The sequence below is a fragment of the Triturus cristatus genome, chromosome 2_2 (genome assembly GCF_964204655.1).
Source record: "Triturus cristatus chromosome 2_2, aTriCri1.1, whole genome shotgun sequence".
Lineage (NCBI taxonomy): Eukaryota > Metazoa > Chordata > Amphibia > Caudata > Salamandridae > Triturus > Triturus cristatus.
Window position 1 is genome coordinate 63,691,688 of NC_140582.1, and position 27,258 is coordinate 63,718,945.

At 43.4% G+C, this 27,258-nt stretch overlaps 1 protein-coding gene across 2 annotated transcripts in view; it reads right to left on the bottom strand.

The window, feature by feature from the left end:
- The window catches only part of GC (GC vitamin D binding protein), a 293,245-nt gene that overhangs the window by 180,233 nt on the left and 85,754 nt on the right, over positions 1-27,258 (bottom strand). For both annotated transcript variants that reach the window (XM_085641007.1, XM_085641008.1), the window contains exons 4-5: positions 25,997-26,208; positions 3,393-3,525 (exon numbers count right to left, since the gene is read on the bottom strand). In XM_085641007.1, the coding sequence (XP_085497133.1) occupies positions 3,393-3,525; positions 25,997-26,208 (345 nt within the window). The remainder of the gene's footprint in view (positions 1-3,392; positions 3,526-25,996; positions 26,209-27,258) is intronic.

A 27,258-nucleotide genomic window follows, 5' to 3' on the forward strand; every position in this document is an offset into this window, starting at 1 on the left:
TAGGCTTTTGAGACTATTTATAGTGGCTGAGGTTTTTTGGAGTGAGCTCTATTATTCCTCATTTAGGAGGCTGTGGGATATCGAAATATATGTATCCTGGGTGAGTTTTCCTTTTGTAGGTACAAAAATAAATGGCTGTTGTTGGAAGGTAATATTTGAAGTGTTTCTTTGAAAGAGAATCAATCAATCAATCAAGCATTTATAGAGCGCGCTACTCACCCGTGGGGGTCTCAAGGCGCTGGACGGGAAGAAAGGTGGGGGGGGGGTGCTGCTACTGTTCGAAGAGCCAGGTCTTGAGGTGTTTCCTGAAGGTGAGATGGTCCTGGGTCATTCGCAGGTGTGCGGGGAGGGAGTTCCAGGTAACGGCTGCCAGGTGGGAGAACGATCTTCCACCGGCGGTGGTTCTGCGAGTCCATGGGACAGAGGCGAGGGCGAGGCTGGTGGATCGGAGCTGGTGGGTGGGTGGGGGCGTGAAACGAGAGGCGGTTGTTGAGGTATTCGGGGCCCTTGTTGTGGAGAGCTTTGTGTGCGTGGGTGAGGAGCCTGAACGTGATCCTCTTGCTGACGGGGAGCCAATGAAGGTTTCTCAGGTGGGCGGATATGTGGTGATGGCGAGGGATGTCGAGGACGAGTCGTGCGGAGGCTTTCTGTATGCGTTGCAGTCGTTTCTGAAGTTTGGCGGTGGTTCCTGCGTACAGGTCGTTTCCGTAGTCTAGTCGTCTGGTGACGAGGGCCTGGGTGACGGTTTTTCTTGTTTCGTGGGGATCCATCTGAAGATTTTTCGGAGCATGCGCAGGGTGTTGAAGCAGGAGGACGAGACGGTGTTGACTTGCTTGGTCATCGTAAGGGAGGAGTCCAGGATGAATCCCAGGTTGCGTGCGTGGTCAGAGGGTGTCGGCGCGGGGCCCAGTGCAGTGGGCCACCAGGAGTCGTCCCAGGCAGATGGCGTACGTCCGAGGATGAGGACCTCCGTCTTGTCTGAGTTCAGCTTCAGGCGGCTTAGCTTCATCCATTCTGCGATGTCTTTCATTCCTTCCTGGAGGTTGGTTTTTGCGGTGGCGGGGTCTTTGGTGAGGGAAAGTATAAGCTGGGTGTCGTCGGCGTAGGAGATGATGTTGATGTTGTGTTTGCGTGCGATGGCGGCGAGGGGGCTCATGTAGATGTTGAAGAGGGTTGGGCTGAGCGAGGAGCCTTGGGGTACGCCTCAGATGAAATTGGTAGCCTCTGAGCGGAAGGGGGGGAGACGGACTCTCTGGGTTCTGTTGGAGAGGAACGAGGTGATACAGTCCAGGGCCTTTCCTTGGATCCCTGTGTTGAGGAGGCGGGTTATTAGGGTGCGGTGGCATACGGTGTCGAAGGCTGCCGAGAGGTCCAGGAGGATGAGGGCGGTAGTCTCACCGTTGTCCATCATGGTCCTGATGTCGTCGGTGGCTGCGATGAGGGCGGTCTCGGTGCTGTGGTTGGCTCGGAATCCGGACTGGGACGGGTCGAGTGAGTTATTTGCCTCGAGGAATGCTGTCAGCTGTTTGTTGACGGTCTTCTCGATGACTTTGGCAGGGAAGGGAAGCAGAGAAATCGGGCGGAAGTTCTTGAGCTCTTTGGGGTCCACTGTGGGCTTCTTTAGTAGGGCGCTGATTTCTGCGTGCTTCCAGCTCTCCGGGAAGGTGGCTGACGTGAAGGAGCTGTTTATGACGTTCCGGAGGTGGGGTGTGATGATTGTGTCGGCTTTGTTGAAGATGTGGTGAGGGCATGTTCATTGCTTTGCTCTGTAGAATGGTTTATGGTTATTTGATGTATATTGTACAAGGGACTGGTGTAGTTTTCTCTGAGCAGATCTGGTTCACTGATTTCTGACAAATCATCCTCTCTCATGACTGGTGGAGGCACACCTGACATTTTAGGATTCTCACTCTTGAATTTCCTCTGGCGACACTTTTATTCTGCACTACTGTTATCATAAACAAACAATGCCTCTTGGTCTGTCAGCTGGAGGACTCTTGACTTTTATGAAATACAAAATGGTCGCCAGCCGTCAGACGACTTCTCTTACCATTCCCAAGCAGGAAACACAAGCTTTGGAAAAAAACAATAGTTCTCACCTAGGCAAGAGCTATTGGCTTTATCATTGGCTTTTAGCCATGTTGTACAGCACAGCTGCTGTGCATCATTGCTGAAAGTCAGCCTGAAAGGCCAGTGCTGTTCGCGTCATATCAAATTTTTCATATGGCTTCAACACGGCATAACAGTTTTTGATCTAACTTTCAGCCATACTGCACACCAATGCCTGATCTCTGCAGAAAGTTACAATCAGAGGTGTGACCAGAGACGGGGTGGGGGGGAGTGTGGGGGGGGTGTCCCTGTAGCAGAGATCAGAGGTCTCCTAGGTGGTTGGAGGGGATGCTGATGGCCAGACGAGAACACGGAGGGCTGGTATCTAGGACCAGGAAGGTGTGGCATATGCGGCTGCAGGGTGTACAGAACAGGAGGGCTGGTAGGAGTAAAACATGGAGTGGCGATTTGGCCCAGGAGTATGAATGGAGAGATGCAGATTTATAATTTTACTAAATTCCATGCACCAGTATCCCACCCAGTCCAGTTTTCTTCTTTTCTTTGTAATCTGGATTATGTCGTTTTTTTTTTATCCCTTCATAAAATCGGGATTACAGCCCTCAGAATGCAGAGAATAAATGTGGAATGCCTGAACTACTCACTCATTGAGCTTGAACCCTTGTGAGCTCTGGGGATGGTAGAGAAAAGTAATTTAGAGCTGCACTGAGACTCGACAAACTCCTGACCGCAGAAGGGAGGGAGCGGGAGCCAGATAGTGCATTTCCCGGGTGTGTCGTGTAGCTCCACCTCTGCAACCACAACAACTAACAAAAGACACGCTTTAAGCAATGGAAGTAATAAAAAGTGAAGTTTCAAAAAAAGCGGCATGGCGCAGCCAGCACTGGCACTGCTTCATAGCATTTCTTTCCAGCATGAAAGTGGGTTAGGGGTATGGGGGTCAGCAACAAGCAGAGGAGGGAAAGAAGAAATAGTACCTTATCGCAATAGTAGCAGACTGACAATGATTAAGTTGAATCAATCATGCTCCACAGAAACAAAAGGAAGTGATGCTTGGCATGCGCTGGCCAATTAAGAGACAGCACAGAAGAGTGACAAAGAAGCCAACAACTTGTAAGCATTGGGCAGGCTCCAAGCCCATTACTCAACACAAAAGTCTTGCAAATGAGAGCACATGTGCTAGTGCATGCTCCCGCAGGCGAGACCTAAAAAGGGAGACCCCTAACTTTTTCATAGCAAGCTCTAGTGATAATACATAGTTAGATTAATACACTGAACCAGCTAGCACAATGAAGGAGTCAAGTAAATGTAAACCAAGATCATACCTGCTTAGCAAAGCACCCCACTGGCTTTTTTGAAGAACAGCAAGTTGCAGCCATTTTTAAGAAACTCTCTGTAAAATTTATCATCACCAGAAGTGGGGTCTGTGCATAGTTACTTGAATATTCATATAGAAATCTAGAATAGAAAAAGCATTCAATTAGCTAATGGATAGTAGCAACCCCATATTTGTCCTGGAATTTACCAATGAAGAAGTTTGAATTCACCAATAATAGTACCACAAGCTGACTTTACAATACTAATATGCCTTTTGTTTGGAAACATAGTCAATATGACTTTGCAAAAACGACATTGCCACCATTAGAAAGCATAGGTGGCGTTGACATAAGCCACAGAATCGTGGATGGTGTACACGTCACTCCCCATTGTCTAACAAAACTGAAAGGTGACAAATCACACAGACCAATATACAGTTTAAAACATGTTTCTTTCTCATGTAAAGGCAGAGCAAAAACTACTGAAAGCCAAAAAAAGCATTTAATATAATCAGGCAACCTTTCTATCCATTTTTCCATCTAAAATGCATTTCTCCATTGGCAGGTGACAGGGGTCTATCCCTGGCAAGTGAATTGGATATATATGAAACCTAGGGGCATATTTACAAGGAAACCTTCGGAGCGCGGCATTAAGCCAAGATTGCTAGCGCTACACTGACAGTTTCCAAACGCAGGGATGCTCCGTATTTACAAGAATACGGCGCATCTCTGCCTTTCCTGTAGCGCTGGCACTAAAAATAACTGCCTAGTGCCAATGCAGGCACCCTTGCACCATCGTGCAAGGAAGGTGTCCCTACCTGCACATAAACAATCAGTAATGGCGATTTGTAACTTCTATGTGTGCTGCTTTATGCAGCACACATAGAAGTCACACATAGAAGTTGCAACTTGTCATTTTTTAATGAATGTTTAGTGCTGGAAGAGTCACCTTCGTGCACATGAACAATCACTAGTGGCGATTTGCTGTTTCTATGTGTGCGGTAGAATGCAGCACACATAGAAACAGCAAAAACGAGGAGAAACCATAAAATGCACACCTATCTCTCACTACACTTAAATCACTACACTGCTAAGTAATGTGTGCCATAACAAAATAACTGCAAATCACTTGTCACTATGCACGATACAGGAACACTTCTGATAGAGCGTCATGATGTTCTGAAAATTGCAGGGGTGTATCATAATCGTGGATAGTCCGCACCCGCATATGATCACGTGTTGTGCTAAAACTGATTATTAGAATTGTATAGGTAATAATGAAATGTGTGACTATAATGCTAGAAAATAAGTTTGTGCCATTCGAGAAAGTAAGATGGCATTTAAATGTGATTATATAATTTTTGATGTTCATAGCAAATGCTTAGTGAATTAGTTCATGTGTAGTGTAATGCATTAGATTTAAACGTGCATCATACTAAAGTCTGCATATGTAGAAGTGACTAATTGTGCCTTAAAGTGATGAAGTGTAGGATTATTAATGTAACCTTTATTAATGTGTAATTCTTGATGTGTAAAGGCCTAAATGAATGTTCACGTTTTACTATGCAAGGCCTATTCGTATTTCTTATCTGAGCTGAATTGTGTAGGCCGAAGTATATTTTCCCTGGAAAAGCTCTCATTTGGAGGTAGTCAGCGAATTTCATGTGCGTGGAAAAATATTCTGTTCTCATGCTTCTATTGCAGGTGCAAGGACACTCTCCTCGTTAGTTAGACAGATGCCTTTTGTTTTAGGCGTTAGGTATGGAGGAGAGCTGAAACAGTGTATCCTGGAATGCTGATAATTGGAAGAAGCCTGGGACCCAAGGACGTATCAACCGTTGCTGGACGAAGTACAAGTTTGATGGAAATTTACCTACGAAAGGTGCTTAGCCAGAGGAGGTGTTACAGAGGTGTGTCGTCCAGATTGTGCATTTTGTATTAGGGACTGTGCCCCGAGGGGGGAGCGGGCAGATGGAGCAGAGAACCCTTAGAGGGTAGAAGGAAGGGATTGATACTGAGGAATGAGACTTAGAACAAATTTGTAGATTTGGCTACTGACCCTTTCAACGTGAGTGTACTTCTTAGGAAGTCATCACGCGCTGACACCTTTTCATTGATCTGGCTTGGGAGATGCTAAGTAGGGATGTCACCTTAGTGATAGAGCAGGGACAGATTAACTGAATTCTTTGTAGGTATCAATGAAGACTGATTTAGATGTCGGAGCAGTCATTGCTTGTTTAATATTTTTAAAGTTTATTATTCTTTTTATGCTTCACCAAATTTGATTATTGTGTAGGATGAACTTTGTATTAGTACCCATGTATTTCCTTAACCTCGTCATGAGGTGCTTGTATGTTCAGTTATTTTTGGCTTTGTAATAAATCCCCTAAAACTTAATTCGGAGTTAGTGATTCTTCAGAGTTGGAATTGATTGGTTTATTGGGTTTATTTGAATGAATTGTTTTTCCCCCCTTTACACTTCACAGCAGGTAAAAAGGTCCAGTTGGCCGAGGATTCTTAGGAGTGGTAAGATAAGATAAGATAAGAATCCAGCGTTATCACTTCCCACATCAAAACAAGGGCAACACAACGGCCGCACTGAGAATGCATACCAGCCATGGCAATTAAGTTGGACCGGTCCCGATGTACACAGTGTAGTGTGCTACTCACGTAGGAAAGCACTTCAGTGCCCCACATTGTGGTATTAAGCACTAAATAATTTTACAGTGCAGTACAACCAGTGTTCCATCATAAACAGATAGACTTCAGGAGCGGCCGGCACCATTCGAGGCCAACGCGGGAGGGGGGTGAGTGGAAGTAAAAAAAGAAAAAATGTACCCCCGCCGCACCTCTCCACCATCGCCCTGCCGTTTTCAATACTGGCCGGTCTTTCAAACAGGACTCACCCAGGCTGAGGCTCCCCTGAGCCAATCACAACGCTGCAATGCAGTGATGTGATTGGTTCCCTTAAGCTAATAACAAAGCTGCAATGCAGCCTTCTGGTTGGAGGTGCTTAGACAGGGGCTGGGGGCCTGGGCATGTTCTCCATGCAGGCTGTAATGCAGCCTGCATGGTGAACAGGCAAAGTGCGCATGACGGTTTGGCCGGCATAAGAGCAGTCGATTTGGCCTAGCAGTCATGCGCACTTGGAATGTGCAAACCACTCCTTCCCTGCTCCTCTATCTTTGAAGCAGCCCCGCCCTGCCCACAAAACTGCCGGTAGCAGGGAAAAATAAAATTATAATAACCTCGAGTCATTATCATTTTGTTTTTCCTTTCTTTTACTGCTGCAAAGCAGTGGGGCGACGCTCCTCCACCTTAGCGGAGGAGCCGCCACTGATGCTTTGCTTACCAAAACCCAACACACTCTAAAGCTGTCCCAAAGTGAATGCGTAATGAATATTTCAATAATATGCAGTCACGTGTAGTACAAAAAAGTAGAAATGGGTGGTGTCAAAATGTCACACTTATAAGAACCAATAAGCCATGATTCTCTTTCCTCGGGTGGGGGGCGGAGACCAGCAAAATGGAAAGTAAGCAATTAAATCTATAAATCGTGTTCCTAAAGCCCATCATAATTTCCATAACCGTGATAGGCAACTCTATCCCCAACCTCTGGGAAAGTACTTGACCCACCTTCTGCCAAAAATATCGCCAATGCCGGGCATGTTACAAACATATGCGTTATGCTAGCTGCATACATATCGCATCTTGGACATTTCGTCCGATCACTACCCGTACTATTAGAAACTTGTTTAGCGTTTTTTTTGTGGCGTATAATATTGTAAACAAATGGTAAAAAATTGTTGTAGTCGCAGGTTAGTGGAGTGAACTGACTTATCTACAATATTTACAGCTTGCTCAATAGTAGTAGGCATGACTGCTACCCCCAGAACCTTGCTCCAGGGCTCCGCTAGTCTGTCACAATCGCCTAGCCTATAACTGCAAAAACATTTATACATATTTCTGATCTGTGATTTTATCTTCCCACTATGCAAGCAAGCCCAGATTTTGGAACAAGATACACTCATTAGATTTAAATGCCACAGAAAATAATCCTGAATCTGATAATATTTGAAAAGCATATAATCTGGTAATTTATACAATAATACAAAAACTGTAAATTCTCAAAAGAAACAAAGCCATTATGATCATAAAGATCCCCAAGGGATATTACCCCACAACTAGCCCACCGTTTGCTAGCAGCATCTTGAAACACCTCCGGCAAACTCGGGTTACCCCAGAGGGGAAGTTTATCATGATAGAATAATACATTGCATCTAGAAGATATAGCGCGCCAAATGAATGTACTATCTCGTATAGTCTTAAACTTGACTCTCTTGAAATAATTTGGGTCATTAATTCTATATAAATACATATTGCTCTCCTCACCCAACATAAACTGATGGTAAAAAATAGTACATGCAGGGTTGAGGAGGCTGCAGAAACGACCAGTGAAAGCTGACCAAAAATACATTTTAAAATCAGGAAAATCTAATCCTCCCTGCTTAAAAGAAAGTTTTAGCAAATCTATTGCACGACGTGCTTTTCTATAGCCCCATATGAAGCTACTTAACACACCCTCTAGCTTCTTAAAACGTGAATTAGGGACCTGCAAAGAAATAGAGCAGAACAAACACAAAATGTCGGTAAAGTCTTAATCTTTATGATGTCAATTTGCCCGATAATACCTATGGGCAGCTTATGCCAGTTTTTTAATGATTTAGTTGTCTCTTTCAATAAAGATTCATAATTCAAGGAGAATATCCTATCAATCTGTGCAGATAGCTTAACCCCTAAATAGGTAACTACAGAACAAGCCCCATGAATTAATGCAGCTGGTTTGCAATTAAGAAGTATTTGAGTATTTTTTAACGTTTAACTTATACGATATAGAATCGAACTTGGCTGCTTCATCCTCTATGGTTTTTATCGCATCAATGGGTTCAATTGTAAAAACCACAATGTCATCCGTGTAAGCGATAGCCTTGAGTGAATTAGCACCTGAGACTAAAGGCCAAATTTGAAGATTACATTGCAGAACACTAATAAATGGCTCAATATACAGAGCAAAAAGCAAAGGTGAAAGGGGACAGCCCTGACGGGTACCACACAAAATCGGGAAAGTTGATGACTGTAAGCCTGAATATACTAGTTTAGCTTGAGGTTTATCATATAAAGCTTGTATCCATTGTTTAAATTGTCCAATAATCCCAAATGTTGCGAGTATGGCCCAAAGAAAGTCCCACCCCACTCTGTCAAATGCCTTTTCGGCGTCCAACAGGTTCATACCAAGAGAGGATGGCATCTTGCTTGTCATATCAAGGGGCCCCAACCGCCACATTAACATGAGCAGTGGTGTCCCTACCTTGGATAAACCCATGCTGATGAGGAGATACAAGACCAGGCATAACTGGAGCAAGACGGTTCGCCAATAATTTAGCAAAAATGTTTGCCTCAGCATTAATAAGCCATATTGGCCGGTACGAACTACATTCATCTGGAGGTTTGCCCTTCTTCGGAAAAAAAACAATCTGCGTCATGTTCCATAACTCGAGTACCTTACCATTTGAGCCAATAAACCGTATAACTGAATCAAATGGTATCATCAAAACATCTTTTAAGAGCTTATAGAATTCGACAGGTATAGAATCTTCTCCAGCCGCCTTTCCAGATGGTAAAGCAGAAATTGCTAATTCTATTTCCTCCTTTGAGATGTCTTTTGCCAATATCTCAGATGTCTCTACCCCCATACTTGATAAGGGTCCACCCTGGATATATCTTTGTATACCTTCATCCTTTGGTTCAATTGTTGTAGCTCCTGGTAGTACTTAGAAAATTGTTCGAAAATCTGCTGTGGATGCGAGTGGATTATGCCATTTATCCCTTTAATAGCTTTTATGTGAGTTTTAGCCCTATCCTCTGCAACCTTAAAAGCCAGAATATTACCTATTTGTTCGCCGTATTCATATTGCGTAAGATGATATTTGTTAAACCTTACCACAAATTTCTCCATGAATATCTTCTTTATTGCTAGCCTAAGATCCATTAAAGTAAGCAACAATTGTTCTTGATCATTAGTGCCCCGTAAAACTGCCTCTGCATGTCATTCTTCCGCATTACGTATAGCTTGGATAGCCTCCTTACTTGCAGATCTATTCTCTTTATTCTGTTGCCATATATATTGTTGTTTATATGACCCTTTTAACTGCTTTACATGTATCCCACACCACAATCGGTGAAGCTGACCCTATATTCTCATTGAAAAATAATTCAAGCCGTTTCCTGATACTAACCAGATACTCCCCAATTGAAAATAAATACCTAGGAAAAAAAAAGGTCTAAGCATCTTGCACTAAGCTATAACCCTGAACAAAAGTAAGATGGGGTTATGATCAGAAGTGACTCTTGGGCATATTTCCATATCTGCCAACCACAATATTTGATCCGACACCCATGCCATATCAATACGTGAATAGAGTTTATGCGGGGCAGAATAATACGTATACTCTGGTATAGTTGGATACAGATTTCTCCACATATCTCTAATAGACTGTAGCCGACCCAACTGCCCAATTGCCACTCGAGTCTTTCGCATCCTATGAGTAGCTCCCTGCCTTGTTGTGTCTATACCGTAATCCAAAACACAGTTAAAATCTCCCATTACAACCCGCTCCCCCTCCCAATTAAGCATTTCCATCAACAACTGTGGGGTCATCAATGTTAGGACCATACAATGAGCAAAAAACATATTTCTTTCCCCTTATCTCCATCTGTGCGATTGCCCATCTACCTCTCTGATCGGCCAATGTTTTACATATCGTACATGCAAACAACTTGTGTTTTAGTATAGCAGCCGCCCGTGTTGAAGTACTTTGTAATGTACAAACCACAATTTCAAACCGTAATTGTTTTAAAAGACCTAGATCTTTGTATGAGAGATGGGTCTCTGTTAGCATAACTACCTGGGGATTATACATTTTTAGCTCTTCACAGACTAATTGCCTCTTAATTCTGCTATTTAGGCCTGCAACATTCCAAGCAAGACATTTAATCAACTCCATTACAAAAGTTTATTCCCTCCCAACTTTTTAATAACAAACTTAATTGAATTTGTTCCGCTTTCATTATCTCCAATTACAGACTTACTTCTTAGTGCCCTTGTGTTGACCTTTTTTTTTTTTTGCTCCCCAAAAACCCCACCCACACCCCTTTCGCCCTTGGCGAACTCACCACCCTCCCTGCATCGTGAAGGAGGAATCTTCCCCTTCTAACAACTGCCGCTGGTTTTGGCAGCTACCTGGAGCCAGTACACCCCAGCGGCTCCCGAGCCATGCCCACACCCACTACGGACATACCATTTGAAACTTTAGCAATTCAGAAAAGCCGATATAGAGATATAAATAAGAAGAAGAGAAAGGGAGAAAAAAGACAAGGAAGAGAAAACCAGGTGGGGGATCAGAAAGGGAATATATGAAGCATAAAGAGAACAAAAAAAGAAGATGAATAGCCTGATGAAGAAAAAACCCCAGGAAACCCAAAGAGCCCAGGGAAAAACAAAAAGAAGAGCTATATTCCACTCCCTACCCTAAAGTATGCACACATTCAAGACACCCTCCCCTCTCCTCCACCCTAAGTAAAAACTTCAAACTTTATTCGACCCCTCATCCGACAACATCTTTTGCCATCTACCGATAGTTACTTTTGCTTCTTGTTCCAATGAAAAAAATAGGATTGACCCCCCGTAAAGCCTTCAAGCGTGCTGGCTCCCGGAAAAATACTTGTGCCCCGGTGGCTTTCAATGGGTCAATCAACTGCTGTAATTTCCACCACCTGTCTATTGTCGCTTTGCAGAGATCTGACTGTACAAAGAAAGAAAAAGAATCAACTGCCACCGAAGAACTAGGATGGGCCTTTAAAGATATGGCCTGCCGTAACAAAAATTACCAAAATAAATCAAAAATGGCCTAAGATAATGGGACCCCTATTTATGCTGTATTAATGGGAGTCTATGAGCCCTTTGCACTTGACAGTCACAATCCCAGTCGCCCAGGTCCGGAAATGCCTTCTGTAGGAGCTGAACAGTAAAAGCTCTAGAGTCTGACCCCTCTGGCCCCTCAGGAACTCCAAACAACTTTAGATTATGCTGCCTCTGGCAATTTTCCAGGTCTTCTAACTTAAATTGCTGTTATATGATCATCATGTTGCTGAAGCGAGCGGGCTGCTTTAGTAGTAGCCTCCTCAGTATTAACTACCCTCTGCTGAAGTTCTATAACATCATTTGACCTTGAGTGTCACTTCCTTCAAAGACTGCTGGATAGTATGATTATCAGCCCTAGCTTGGGCATAATGCTCCCGTGCTTCTTCTTTTTGTTCTTTCAGGGCTTGAAGTATCAAAGCACGTGTCGGGACATTGTGATCCTGTAACCTTTCAGATTGGAGTTCTTCAGCAGCTAGCTGCAAAACTTGAGAAGCGCCAGATGCCAATAATACACCAGAGTGGCACAAGATAGGCAATTGACCAGAGAGCATTGCTGAAGGTGTTACTGAGCCTGACCCCAGACAACCTGCTCCAAACACTGCCGTCATCATCTTACCACAACCATCATCTGCTGGGCTAGCACCCGATAGTCTTGATATTATTGTCTTAACCCCCCTTTAGCTTGAACCCAGAGTCGCAGGTGACTATTAACTGGAGTATCTTTAGACCGTGATGTTGAAGCATTACACTGGTGCTGGTTAAGCCCATTATGGGCCTTCTTTGCGCCTTTCGTTATTCTAGCCTTGATGTTTTTCTCCCTAGAAGCCAGATTAGCTGCAGGAGAAACCCGATTTTCCATAGATTTATCTAAGACCTGCTGAGTATCTTGTGGCACAGATATGTTTTGAGCATTACGCCGTTCACTATCTACAGATGGTATCCAAGATATAGGCTTCAGGTTGCTATCAGTATCTAAACTCAGGTTAGGAGGATTAGGAGCCGATGTTACAGCAGAGATTGTAGCAGAGGAGCGCACCACGCACCCTTGATCATGTGCCAAACCTGACGAATCAGCAAGTGTTAAATTTCCACTGTGGCTGTATTGCCAAGTATGTTAACTTCTATTTGCGAAGAACTGATCCCCCCGTCTTCCATAGAAACACACGTAGGCCACAGCATTGGCAAATCTTTTACAGGTGTTAAGAGATTCCCCGCCACTGATTCCCCTATTGTCTCAATTAAGGGTGTCAAAATATTATCCCCATTAGTAGTGCCAACAGTCCCATTGATGTTATCAGAATTATCAATGTTATCAGCGCAATTGTCAGCACTATCAGGGCCCTCCTTATCAGCACTATCAATGTTTTCAGCACTATCAGGCCCCACCAGTACTTCCGAATAAGCCTTTTGTGCATTTCTTAGAGTGTTTGAGCCCGAGAGGACGTTCTCAATGCTACTTTGTTGCCCATGAATTGCCTGTGTAACAATTTCAACTGACTTGTCGCCAGCAATTAATTCAGCAGCAGAACCTGTAACAAACAGCTCCGCTGCCTTACCCAACTGCAGAAGGCGTAATACCTGCTTACCAACGCTCGATAAAGTTTTAAGGGAGTCCCCACGTTGAACCATCAATTCCTCTTCTTTCGTATCAGCCCGACCTGTGTTAGTAGACGCTAGCGTGTTTGCCGACAGTCGACTAGCTGCCCGAATACCTCTAGTTAAAGCCTTCGGCGGGGCCATGTCTCCAGAGCATACATGATGTAAGTCAGCAGCCTCAAAGAATCCCGGAATAAGACCACACCAATGGAGCGCCGAGGGACGCCAAGCCACCAAGCGAGCAATCCGGGATGTATACAACAAACACCCGAAGCCGTCCCGCACCACTGCCTGCATTCGCCGCGGTGAGCCTTTCGTGCGGTAAGTCCACGCTCCAGTAATCCAACAGTAGTCCGCCCAGTAAGTGTTAGTAGGATATCAACCAGTTAGTCATCCAGTTGGGAAAGAAAACGCTTTGGGGCAGATTTACAAGCCCCTTGCGACAGTTTTACGCCACCGTTGCATCACTTTTGTGACGCAGCGGCGGCATAAACAATGCGCCACTATGCGACATATTTACAACGTGACGCACCTAGTGAGATGCGTCACACTGTAAAGCCCTGGGCTACATTATAGCTGCGCCAGGTATAATGTATGCAGGGTGGGCGTTCCGTCACAAGGAAGCCCCGTAAAAGTGACGCAGTGAAATCTACAAGATTTCACTGTGTCACTTTTACGTCCCAGCTGTGTCAAATCCTTACGCCTGCTTGAAGCAGGCGTAAGGAGTGACGCAGCATATAAGGTATAGGGCACCCCTGAGCAGTGCTGGAGTTGTGTTACGGCGACATTGCGTCACGCATCTGTCTATCCTTGCGCCATGGTGCGCTGCATTGTAAATGCGGCAAATCCATGGTGGCGCAAGGGGTTTTTTGAGTCACGCAAAATAACTGGCGCATCCCTGCTAACATGCAGGGATGCGCCAGTTATTGTAAATCTGCCCCTTTGGGTTTTCTTAAACCATCCTCGAATTTGCCCTTATTTCTTTATGTTTCATGAGCGGGAGCTCCGGAGCCTGTCCGTGTGCCTGCTCACACCGACGGCGTCAGTCCGCCATCTTGCTCCTACAAGTAATTTAGAAGAAAAAAATTGCCATTATTTAACGAAGGACTTTAAAAAAAATAAAAACAAGAAATAATGAAAAAAAACAAGGGGCGTCATTTGAATTCAATCACTGAGTGTCCATTATTTGCATTTATTTACATTTTACCCTTAGAAGTGAGCAAACTAGGCCCAGGTTAACAACACTGTTTGGGCATCTACATTCAAGCTAGTTGCACAAAAACACCATCTGAACTCAACTTTCTCTCCTACGATGTAAGTCCAAGATACTTTTTAATAGAATCTCAGATCAAACTAAGAATAAAGAAAACATCTCCAGTATATGGATTGTCCAGAGCACTACATTTAAGGGGTGCGAACATAGGCATTCTCAGGCAAGATAGTGTGTGGCCTGTGGCTCATTTGGAGGATGTGAATTCGTGAATGAGGTCCAGGAACAGTGCCGACAGGAGCAGCAGGGGGTTGTGGGGCAGGCTCTCCCATGTTATGTGAATCAGAACCGTTGGTCAAGGAGCTGCAGGACAACAGAGGCGCTGGCGCCATCATGGACAGGTCCTTAAGAAACACAAACGGCAGTGAAGGCTGGAGGCACAAGACCAAGAGCAGGAACAGTGGTTTAAAGGGGGGTGGCCTGCAGCACTTTGAGGAGCAGGAGCAACTGAGGTCATGAGAAGAGCAGGACTGGGCTGGCAGCATCTCATCTGAGGGAGGCATTCTTCATCCCTAAGTGACCCTCGCACAAATGTGGGCCCGACCCCTTACCGATGAATTCACAAGAGCCCCTTCAGAAGAGCCCACACCGAGATGCATTGGGGCCATTATATTAAGTGATTATGACAACCATTATGTGAAAAACAAAAATAATTAAAAGCTTGGATCATAATTTAATATGTGAACATAATTTGGGGGATTAACTCGAAATGACTTTTTGCGTTAATAGAGCAAACTCTCTTCTTAGGAGCATACACATTGTGCAACGGTAGAACCAGTTCGCGTTCTGAGTTGTGTGTATGTTGGCGTCATTGGAAGAACCCAGACAGGATAGTTTTTAAAATGTTTTTTTAAGTTAGGTTTATTGTTCCAGTTAGTTAAAACCATAACAATGTTGCTAATTAAACAAATATGATTTGTTACACTGGTTAGCCATCATAAATATGTGCAAAACAATTCAGAAAGGGATGTATGACGTAACAACGCGAGTCATTACAACGCGTGCAGTTACATCGCGGTCGTTACAACGACTGCGATGTTACTACGCTATGCCATTACAACGCAAGTCTTTACATCGACTTGCGCTAGATGGCGTGCTAACATTAGAAAAGCGTAATTTACTATTCCAACTCCAGTCCACTTAACAGTAGGGAAGTTGTTGGGATAGTAAACTACACTATTTGTAATGTTAGCACGCCATCTAGCGCAAGTCGATGTAAAGACTTGCGTTGTAATGGCATTGCGTGGTTACATCGCGTTCGTTGTAAAAGTTTTGTTGTAATGGTAGTGCGTAGTAAAAGTTGCGTTGTAAAGGTTGTTTACCTTCAGAAAGGCATTCAGCCTTCTATCCCACTGGCATGCAAAACGGACAGATGAATTCTATAGAGTGTGGAGCAGACTGGGCCTTTTTGCAACAGCATTTGTGGGTATTCCCAACCCTTCCCAATAGTTTTTCACAACCTGTTTGCCCACTTGCACTTGATGTCATATAAAGCTGCCATAAATATGGAATTCGGTGTAGAGTGCTTACAAAAAAAGCTATGCATCATATCGCCACTGGAAGGGATTTCTCCACATAACCCAGGAAGGGAACTCATAAGAGCCTCGCCAGCCTTTAGGGGAAGTGAGTAAACACCCAAACAAACAGGAACCAAGAAGGACATCACAGAAAGAGTTCTACCAGCTTCCAACAGAAGGCACTAGTACAAATGATCCCAAAACGGGTTGCCGATCAAAGAGGCAAAATAAAAGTGAGAGACAAGCAAGCAACAACACCAAACTTATGACAAACCAGCAATCACCCAGAATCCACTCAATATTCAGGACAAACAGGGATAAGGACGAAGCCGGTACACTAAAAAAATCCTCAAGTTCAAGCACATCGGTCAGAGTGAGCCAAATCAAGGGGGAAGTGGAGGAGGTAGACATATTTGAAGAGACAAGCTCACGTAAAGCACCGGGACCTCTATCCCTGTCCATAGAAGCATTCGATAGTACGATAGCCGACATAGCCAAAGATGAGGTGAATGTAGCGATTAAAGAAATAAGACCTACATCAGCCAGCGGAAAAAACAGCAGTGGAAACATAAAAAATCCAGCATAAAAGCCAAAAAGCTCATATAAATGCAAAAGGAATAACCCCGCAAAGTCCATCGTCGAGGGATAACGGTGCCTATGGACTAGGCGACCTGGCGGTCAGTAACACATAGCACCAAGTAGCAACCGAGCCACCAACCAGACAAAGCATACCCACTACAAAACGCAACAGATAAGGGACCCATCCAGCAAGTTATGTCTGTACTAATCCCAAAGACCAGTGTAGAGGCAATAGCTCTTAGGGGTCAGTAGCCGAACGAACCACAGGACCAAAATGAGGGTCTGCAGGCAGGTGTCCCTCACACTGGCCCGGAAGAGGGTAAGCTAATAGTTAATGTGAAAACGGACGGTACCACGCATCACTCAGGTCACAGGGTCATCGTGTAAACTCACAAAAAACAAAACGCACTTCTTCGGAACCGGCCCACCTCACCTCTGAACAAAAAGATCATGCAAAAAATAATTTTAACAACAGAATATGATTTGCAGGGTGGACATGACACTCTTGACAGGGGGAATATATTCAGACTGACAGTAGAAATCCCAGGGCTAAAGCACATAGAATCCTCGGATCTCTTATCGGTGGAATTTATCCGAGCAGAAGACCCCAAATGTACAGAACACACCCTTACCACATGGCAATCAGAAGAAACAGCGCTCCTCATTTGGAATGTCAAACAACAATTTGAAGAATGGGGCATAAAACTATCCAAACAAGCCAAGCCATGTTATCCTCAACCCTTGATATCAAAATAATCACAAGAATCAAAGCCACCACCAAAACAATTCCAGAAAAGACCTTGGTATACTCGGTGCTGCAGAACGCCAGAGGAAGAAGGCCAAATACATCCACGAGGTGCGACGATCTGATAACGAACATAAGCCAAAAGCTGTGGAGTTGCCTTCTAGCCACCCTAAATGCACACAAGGGAAAATGACCTAAGGAGCAGTCATTAAGGGAGTTTAGGAGAAAGGACCTGCACCTTCTCACATGGAACATAGCAGGGGCTAAAAAACAGCTTTAAGACGGAATATCGCCCCCGGATTGGGACATGTCCGATATCATAGCCCTCCAGGAGACATGGGAATTGGATACTTCACCCCTGGAGGGTTTTATCTACTACAGTGTGGTGGCGGAAAAAAATTAGCGGTACGGGCAGCCAAAAGGTAGACTAGCAGTTTACGTCTCCACAGCTAACATCCAGTAATCCTTTTATACAACTAATCAAATTTACTCATTGGAGTACTCACAAACTAAACCCAGTCTTGTTGATTAAGAGTCTATATTAATCCGAATTCAAACAAGAACAAGCATTGGCATAGCCAATAGGTCTCGCCTTTGGGACCTTTTAAGTGTTTAGCCAGGACAATTGCCTTTGCCAATGTCTTTAAGCTATGTTGTAGAGCACCGTGACTGCTGTTTAGCATGTTGAAAAGTTATAATAAAAAAGTGTTATAAATATTTGTTACCTTAGAAATATATAACCAAGAAGACAATGTGTACAACTGAACGACACAGTAGATAACGTGTTACTAGATGACACAAGGTGGCAAACTGAGCAGATTGGTGTCACTATATTTTATAGAAATGTATTTCTAAACAACGTGAGGAAAAATAATAGAAAATCAGGAGTTCCAAAAACAAACCGGTTTCTTTTCACCAGCAAGACTAACAGGATGCTCAATACATGTATAAAACCCAGCTGCTGGTCTAGTACATTGGAATTTACCAAAGATTTTTAATTCACATTTCAACCTTCTCTGGTTGCATCGCAGAAGAACCTCCAAGCTACTGCTCAGCCATGAAATACCTTGGATCTCAAACAGCAGCCCCTGGAGGGGGCGGGGAGGGGGAGGGGGCGGAGGGTTCTGATTTCCTCATTGTTCGAGCTATGTATGCATCTAATCGCCCTTAATCCCATGGCGCTTTGTCCATCTTCTCCCAGGATGTCCCTTTCAAAAGCAGCTTTTTGCGCCCATACCGTGTCATTCATTGTTATCTCACAATTCTTGGGTTTTGGTGCCTCGGGCCCCGCCGCTCCATTCAGACTCGTCAGTCTCAAAGAAAGGGGTTTGAAAAGCAGGGCGTTAATCGAGTGTGTAAGCGACCGTAATTTTACAAGAATGCCGCTGCACAAGCTATTTTTACGAATAAAAATATACGTTTCTACTTAGTCCACCTCTAAACGCATAAAGTGTAACGTTCAGCTTCAGTGACAAGTGCATTCGGTATTACTCTTGGCTTGAAACAGCTGTAGAACCGGTGGAGGGAGTTTTCTTACTTCCACGCAGCTGAAGGGAGGTTTAACAATCAATCTAAAGCTTTCACTTGGTGAACCTGGAAACTGTGTTTGCTTCTACACTTAGGAGTACATCGCATTTTCCTTTAACAATATATTGTATTTATGCAGAATTATAACAAAGCAATTTATATCATACTGTTAGTTGGCGGAGGACGTAAATGGGGAAGAAGAGGTAACAAAGAAAAGAAACAAATGAATTAAAACAAGTTAATTAAATATACAGAAGCAACCAACCACACAACTGAGGGATGCGGCAAGGGTTGTGTGTTTAAAAATAATGAAGACAATACAATGGCCAGATGATGAGAATTTCTAAACCCGGCTAGTAATCGATCCGAGATAAAACGTGCAGGCATCTTTCATAAGACAAGAAGAAAGTTATCGATGCATGCAGGTGTTTATTTTCCAAGGAAAAGAACTAACACAAGGTGTCCATCTTACCTGAGTGGGACGACAAAAGTGAAAGCAGGAGTGCGCGTGCGACGGCAGGAAAAAGTGAAAGCTCCAGATGGCGCCTCGGGCACTGAAAGCTGCTGGCTGCGCCGCGCGTGCACGCTCGCGTGAACGCAAGCGCTAGGCCGCCCAGCAGCACTTTGAAAACTCACCTACTAAATGTCTCTTCGAGCAGCGCATGCGCGCTGACTCAGCGAGACCTAAAAAAGCACTGAACTCCTTAATAACCTCAACTGTCTCAGACATAAGACTTGCTCATCCATCCTGGGATGTAATCCTGACAGAAGACTTCAACAGCAATTAAATCTATATAGCAAATGAAGATGACAATCTAACAACAGAAAACCTACACTGGAACGTGCAACCATAGTATCATCTATTAACAAATCGTCCAGATCGTATTGGTCAATCGCTAGTAACTGCTCTAGAGTATCTGGGAATGAGAGTAATCAACGGCAGAGCAACAGAAGACACCCCCGCCAAAACGTACCTACTACAGAGCAAATGCACAATCTATACTAGATTACACAATTATTTCTCTTTCATCAATGCCGTTTTTGCCATCCTGAGCGATCCCTCCCATCAACATATACACTTCAGCATAAATCCACCAAAGCACAGTATTTCCCCAGCAGTGTTTGGGCACTTCAATTCCACAAACCTAAAGGGACTGAGGTGGACAAATGCCACATTAAAGGACCTGCATAGCACCATAAAGGATCTAGCAGTGACCAGTAGTAAACGGAAAAAGTCATTTAATAGATTCCAGGACAGACTTTACAACAAAATTGATCTCACCTATGCAGGGCAGGCCCAGGCAATTACCAGGAAAAGACCACAACGGTTCCTTGTGTAAAATACAATTTCGGAAAAGAGAACTAAAATAGAGTTAGGAAAACTAAACCAACAGATACCGACCAAGCTGCATGGGAAAACATACGACGCATGAGGAAAGAATAGAAATGGCAGTCATGGGAAGAAAACAGGAACGAGACGTTTTGGACATAACTAATCTTTACCGCAAAACAAGCTCAAGGACATTTTGGAAAACAGTAAACAGCCCGAGTAGGCCTATGAAAGTGATGAATAACTCAAATGTGCAGGAGCAAGACTGGGTTGACAACCTGGCCAGAAGATTCGAGGGGAGTATAATGCCAGTAACACCGTCAACATTACAACCAGCACGAACCAATAAACAAGAACAAGGTGAGGGGAAAGGAAAATAGGTAAAATCCGACAAAAGTGACTCAAGAAAGAGCACCCCTCCAGTAGATAAACCAATCCTTTCAATGTATTCAATAGAAAAATTCACAAAGGCAATAGCAAAGGGAGAAAAGAAGGAGTGCCAGGACCAAACGGTATTTCCCAGGCCATCTTTAAATTGGACTCAGCATTTTGGGGGTAATCCTCTATCCACCCTATTCAAAGAAGTGGTGATAGTCTACAGTATTCCATCTAGCTGGCAGGGCTCTATATTTAACCCAATCTAGAAAAGGTGCAGATCGATTGAACCCAGCCAACTACAGGCTTATAGTTCTGCTTGACGCAGAAGCAAAGTATTCCACTTCATTGATCTTAGAGGACTTCATCGAGTGGTCTGATAAGCACAATCTGATACCAATCAATCAGACCAGTTTCAGGAAAAGGACTGGGACTACCACAAATAATTTTGCTGTCTCGCTAATAGCCAGGGCCGGACTGGGAAACAAAAGAGGCCATGGCAAAGTGCTCTGCCGCCCCCCCCCCCCCCAGGGGTTTGGGGGTGCGCCGAGCTCTTTGTCAGGGACGGTATTCGGCTGATTTTGTTACGGGGCCGATTTTGCAGCTAAGCTGCAAAAACAGCTCTGTAACAAAAACGGCCCCCAGAGGCCCAAAACCGGCCCCACTCGGGCGGCCCACTAGGGGATTGCCTGGTGCCCGCTACGGATGTATGATGATACAACGCGTACCATCACAACGCGGTATGTTACATCGCGGTTTTGACAACGCAAGTCGTTACATCGACTTGCGTTGGAGGGCGCTGGATTTAGGAATAGTGTGAATTACTATTCCAACTCCAGTCTACGTACAGTAGGGAAGGTGTTGGAATAGTAATTCACACTATTCCTTAGTCTAGAGCGCTCTCCAGTGCAAGTCGGTGTAACGACTTTCGTTGTAAATACCGCGATGTAACCATACCGCGTTGTAATGGTTGTGTGGTAAAGGATGTTTCCCGCCCGCTACGGCCAGTCCGGCCCTGCTAATGGCTGACAAATGTAGACGGAAAAACCAAAGATTACATCTCTGCTTCATAGACTTAAAAGCGGCATTTGATTGTGTGGACCGTCACGTTTTGTGGAGGAAATTAAAAGAAAGGAATAACCCTGAAAGAATATTGCAAGGAATAAAGCAATTATACTCCCATACTTGGATAAGAGTCAAGTTGCACGATGGCAACAGAATTTCAAGAATGGTCGCCACAAACAAAGGCTTGAAACAAGGGTGAGTGCTAGCCCTGTACCTCTTAACTTTTGTATGTTAGATCTAGCAGCACAGCTTGACCAAACCAACTCTCGTCCACCACGTTTGGGCAAATTAACTCTGTCTCATTTTCTCTATGCAGATGACGTGGTATTAATGAGTTTTTACCAAAGTTGGCCTACAAAGGCCATTGATTGAAATGCACAAAAACGTCCCCGCCAACAAATTAGAAATCAATACAGCAAAACCATGTTGATTGAAAACCTCCCAGACCCCGCAGGCAAAATCTGATTGGACAGAAAACAGTTGAAAGAAGTAACTAGCTATAAGTATTTATGAGTATACATAGATAACAGATTCAACCACCAAGAACAGAAAAATTCCATGGCAAAAAAGTCCAGCGCCCAGGTATTTGTATTTTGTACATTAGCCAATAAATTGGAAGTCCCTTCCTTCAAAATGCTGTTATCGATAATAGTTACAATTTTTTTTCAAACAGTATCTTATGCCAGCGTCGCCTTGCATGGGAAACACGAGATACTTCTGAATAAAGTGGGTATTCGACTCTCCCAAAACGCATCGCCACGTATTTGGAATTTGGGCTAGTAAATGAATCAATAGGAAGAATGTACACAACCATAAAAAGATGGCATAAAATAAAGCTAAACTCAGAACATTCTTCACTTTACAAAGCTCTATAGTCCGAGGTTAAACACAAAATAAACTCTACATACAATCAATCTCTCTTTAAAGCCTTAACCTCCACTATTACAAGATAGTCATGGAACAAAAATATTTTCTTTTATAACTTTTAAACAAATCCTAAATAAAGTCGCGAAACTCCTTAGAACGCTTGCCTTTTCTCCGCATGAAATTACAATGCGGCTGTTACAACGACCGCGTTGTAACAACACATATCATTACCGCGCAAGTCATAACAACGACTTGCTCTAGGGGAGGCACTGGATGTTGGAGTAGTATTATTTACTATTCCAACTCCAGTCTGTGCAACAGTGGGGAAGGTGTTGGATTTTAAATCCAACACCTTCTGCCCCCTCCGCAAGTCGTTGTTACGACTTGTGGGGTAATTGTATGCGTTGTTACAACGCAGTCATTGTAACGACCGTATTGTAATTACATGTGGAGAAAAGGATTCGTTGTAAGCCCTGTTTACCCGATCATATGCCTAAATGGTGCTTACAAAATTATGAGAATTTGAAACTGGCACGCTACATTAATCTCACATTTCCGGCATACTTAAAGAAATTACTGATGGCACTTTGTTTTGGCCAGCCACCAACATTAGCTGATAAACCAAGTTGGAAGCACAACGGTGCCACAGCATTCAGACTTTGTGGTAGCCAAATAGAGGATTTTACTCATTTGATTTGTATAAGCCCTTCCAGCACGTGTCACTTTGTTAAGGAAATATTTAATTGCTAGAGGGATCAGGACATGCACGGCAGCCATCATACAAACTCTTGAGCCACCAAATCCCCAATTGAATTGTAAATTGTTTATGTATCTGTAACTCCACGAACTGGCACCTAAAAATCATAGGCCGTATGAACGGACCGTTTTACAGTAAATTACATATACAAGATGTAGTTATGACGCCTGAGTACATTAAATGTATGGTTTTATAGTATGGGGACCCTCAATTTTATCAAGAAATATGGGTTTTAATGTAAATTCAAATAATGAAAGTACATATGTAACTTTGTTATGGTTTTTATTAACTAAACAATAAAGGTTTGTATTTGTGGTGGAAATACAGAGCTCATATTTTAGATGAGGTACTGCCAACTGGAACATCTTCTGAGTGCCAATAATTAAAAATCTTCCCAATTTCCATGTCTTTTGTCAAGTATCTGGGTTTCTGGTTTAATCAGGATCTATCACCTCAGAAGCACAATTCAGAAGTGATCAATTCTACAGTTTTCTGCTGTCCCGCAACAAAAGGATTAGCCCATTTCTGAATAAACCTTCTTGACCAGAGTCATCACAATGTGAATGGCAGATCACAGCAATTGGCTGCACACTGAAGTTTACATATGCTCTATCACCAAACTACAGTGGCTCAATATAAAGATGAGAAATCCTCTGCAACTTTCATTTTATGGTCAGAATCTCTAAAAAATAGCAAAGCTCTATGAACTGTCAGGGGGCACATAGATTTATTTTATGATCCTGGCTCTGGTCCATAAGGAAGACTTGGGGGAGAAACCATCCTACATCTAGTAAGTCCTGCCAAGACAGGTGACTGCACCTGCCTGTGGTCAGTCACTGCAATAACTAATCAAGTTCTTAAGTTCAAATAGGTGAGGCCTGATGGAAGGATCCTAGAAGTGATTGTGACCAGGGTGTGGTAAACTTGTTGGCTCCTCCTGCTTTAGGAAACAACCGAAGAATTTAGATCAGAGTCACGAAATGCTTTGCACACCTGAGTGGCTCTTGGGTTTACAAAAAATACATTTGTTAACCGCAAATTCACTTGAGCCTTTCTTCTAATTTTCCATTGTCATAGGTTTAGGGGTTGGGAAAGTCTGATAAATATCAGGACGGGTTTGGCTGTGGACAATGATTGGAATACCGGCAGAGACTGAGCTTTCCCATATGGGAGAGGGTATGGATCACTCCTATACTTCATGGGGGCCTAAGTGAAGGGGATTCTCAATCTGGGGAAAAATAAAATTTCAAATGGAAAAAAAAGGTTAAGGCAGAAATTTTCACCTTACAAAGTTGTATGCATAAAAACTAATGATTTTGATAAAATACGCGTGCAGGCAACTGAATTCTTGGGAATCCCAATGAAAGAGTAACTTTACAAATACTGACAGAACAGACCATGGCCTCGTAAATGTAATATTTTCTCTCTGAATCATCGCCCTATTTGTTCGATGGTCCATAAGGCTAGGGTTAGATCCTGCACCCATCTCTTGACACCAATGTTCGGATGTTCTTATATTGGAAGCCCATTCCTCGAAAGTGACCCATGCTCTATTAAGTAGCAAAACTGCAAACAATCTAGAAATGCCTGCGAACCTAGCACAACATAGCTTCGTTGTAAGATGCCATCCATGAGATCCAGCTGCGTCCCAAGACTCACCACAAAAGGCTTGCAGAATGGGAGTCAGGCATATCTTAGTATCCAGTGATTTAGTGAGACACTCATGACATTGACACATGTCTTAGCATCAGACTAACAGTGAGGTGCTATGTCCCATTGATGTAGTTGTATTGTATTGTAAATCTGCTATATCCCAATCCGCTGCTAAATTTCTTCAGTCGCACAAGGCATCTCACCGGTTTGGCTGTCTATTAACCCTCTAATGTTCAATGCCTGCTAACTTCATTATTTCCAAAAGTTTCATGTTTACTATGCACGCTCTTAATTTAGCCTGTCAAAAGCGTAATGTAATGAGCTGATCAGTGATTAATTCTGGTTAACATGACTTGAACACATATTAAGTATCTTTATAAATCTGTGCTTATCAGAACAAAAAATGTAATAAAGAAATTAAAAGAAAATCATTCTACTCTGACCAGATCGGCATAACTACTGCTATGGGATAACACATAGTAGTGCGTGCACACTTCAGCAACATCATCCAATAAACAACAGGCACAGAGGGTGATTTATCAGAAGAAGTGAAAACTGACACCTAGGGCCATATTTATGATCGTGTTTGCACCATTCTTGCACCCTGCAACATGGTGCCAGGGCGATGAAATCCTTGAGTCAGATTTTTGAGGCCACGCAAAGCCACTTCACGTGGTTTTGAGTGACTCCAAAAAATCTGGAAGTAACACAACGCAGTGCATACCGCTGCGTTGCGTTTCTCTGCCCTGCGAAGGCATTGCATGGATGTTCCCACGCAACTCCAATGGTTTTTGATGCATTCACAGATTTACAAGACCTTGCAATCCTGGGAATCTACCAAAAAGGTATGCCTCCCCAGGAGAGGCGTAGCGAGGAGAAATATCTTTATTTCTCCTTGTTACTTCCTTTTTCTATGGGTTCTATAGATCGAGAAATATGCCTCTCTGGATTGTTTTTCTGCAGGAATGGGTCTCTTCCTATACAAAAACAATCCTGCATGCAACACAGGCACCCTTGTACCATGGTGCAAGGGTACCAGTGTAGACGCTAGGCTGCCCTTTGTGCACCAGCGATGGGGGAAAACTCAGGACTGCGCTGTATGCCTTAAGCAAGTCTCTCAGTGACGTAGTGCAGCACGGGAAGGTGATTTGCTGCACTGCACTGTGCCACTATTTCATAAATTTGCCCCTAAGGGCAGATCCTTACCCACGACTCAGTCGGTACTCTTATTTCATAACCCTGTTCTAATGAGGCGTTGCTTTTGATGGCCTGAATGGGTGAGAAGTGATAGGTCTGACACATGAGCACCGGTTGAACCAGTCTTAGTTTCACTTGTGAGGCTCCCACTTACTTGGCTGCAAACTCCCGAGGGTCCTTCTTGAAGGCCGCACACACCTCTTCATTGGAGGGCTCCACGTAGGTGGGGAACTCCTTAGGAGGCTGCTGCAGGGCGGCCAGGCAGAGCTTCTGCTCCAGGCCCTGGTGGGTACAGCAGGCTGCAGTCCCAGGATGCTTGGGAAAGGGAGATGCTGGATCACAGGACCTTGCAGACAAAGCCGAAGCCTGTTTTAGACAGCAAAGAGAGTTGAGTTAGTAAGAAATGCAAGCTACAATTTTTTTTGTAGTTGTTGATTTTTTGCATTCACAATAAAAATGGATACAAGATGGATAGTGGAAAGAATCCTGCCTGAAATATTTTCGGCTATTATTCTCATGTATCTGTTTGTTTAGGTTTTATAGGGATGCCATACAGATAAAATAACAAGTGTAATGTAAAACACACATTACACTTCAACTAAACATATTGATTTGTTAAGAATATACTATGCTATTCATCATCTCTAGCCATCAATTATCTTACTTGATAGAAAATAACATTGGTAGAAAATAAACTTGTCAAACATCTTCATTTGTTAACGCAACAGAGATAGACAACTAAGAAAAAGATACTCTAAGGGCTTTATTTAGAGTTTGTCAGATCTTTAGCCTATTACAAACATTACCGATATCCCGCCAGTCGTATTACAAGTTCCAAAACATCTAATGCACTTGTAGTAAGGCGGGCAAAACATCCGTCACGTTTATGACGAAGTTAACTGTACACCGGTCCCTAAATCAGGTCAAAAAGACATCAATTGAAAGAGGAAAGGGAAGAGAAGCTTTACATGGTATTTAAACACAATGCAACAGCCGCTTTGGTACAAAATAAGTAAGCGAATAGCTCTAATGAATTATTCTAAACAGCATCAAACGTCCATGTTTACAGTTACACACCCCATGCATTGCTCTGTCTGTTGCTTCTGGCACACACAGATCCAGAAGCCAGAGGAACTGAATTTTTAAAATTGCATTTAATAAATGCCCTCACTAAAGAGGTCATTGACTTATCCCTTTCAAGCCGGTTCAAAGACGCCCTTTTGCCATATTTTCAGACTATTTGGGTCTGTTTTACTTAGACATTTGCATGTGCAAATTGTACTAACATGCACAAAATGCGAATTAGCACTCATAAAAGTATTAATTCATTTAACCTTTCTTGGCTAACAAATAAATGATCGTCTATGTAACACTTCAAACTGCACCATTTGGAAATTGTAGTGTGTTACATTGAAA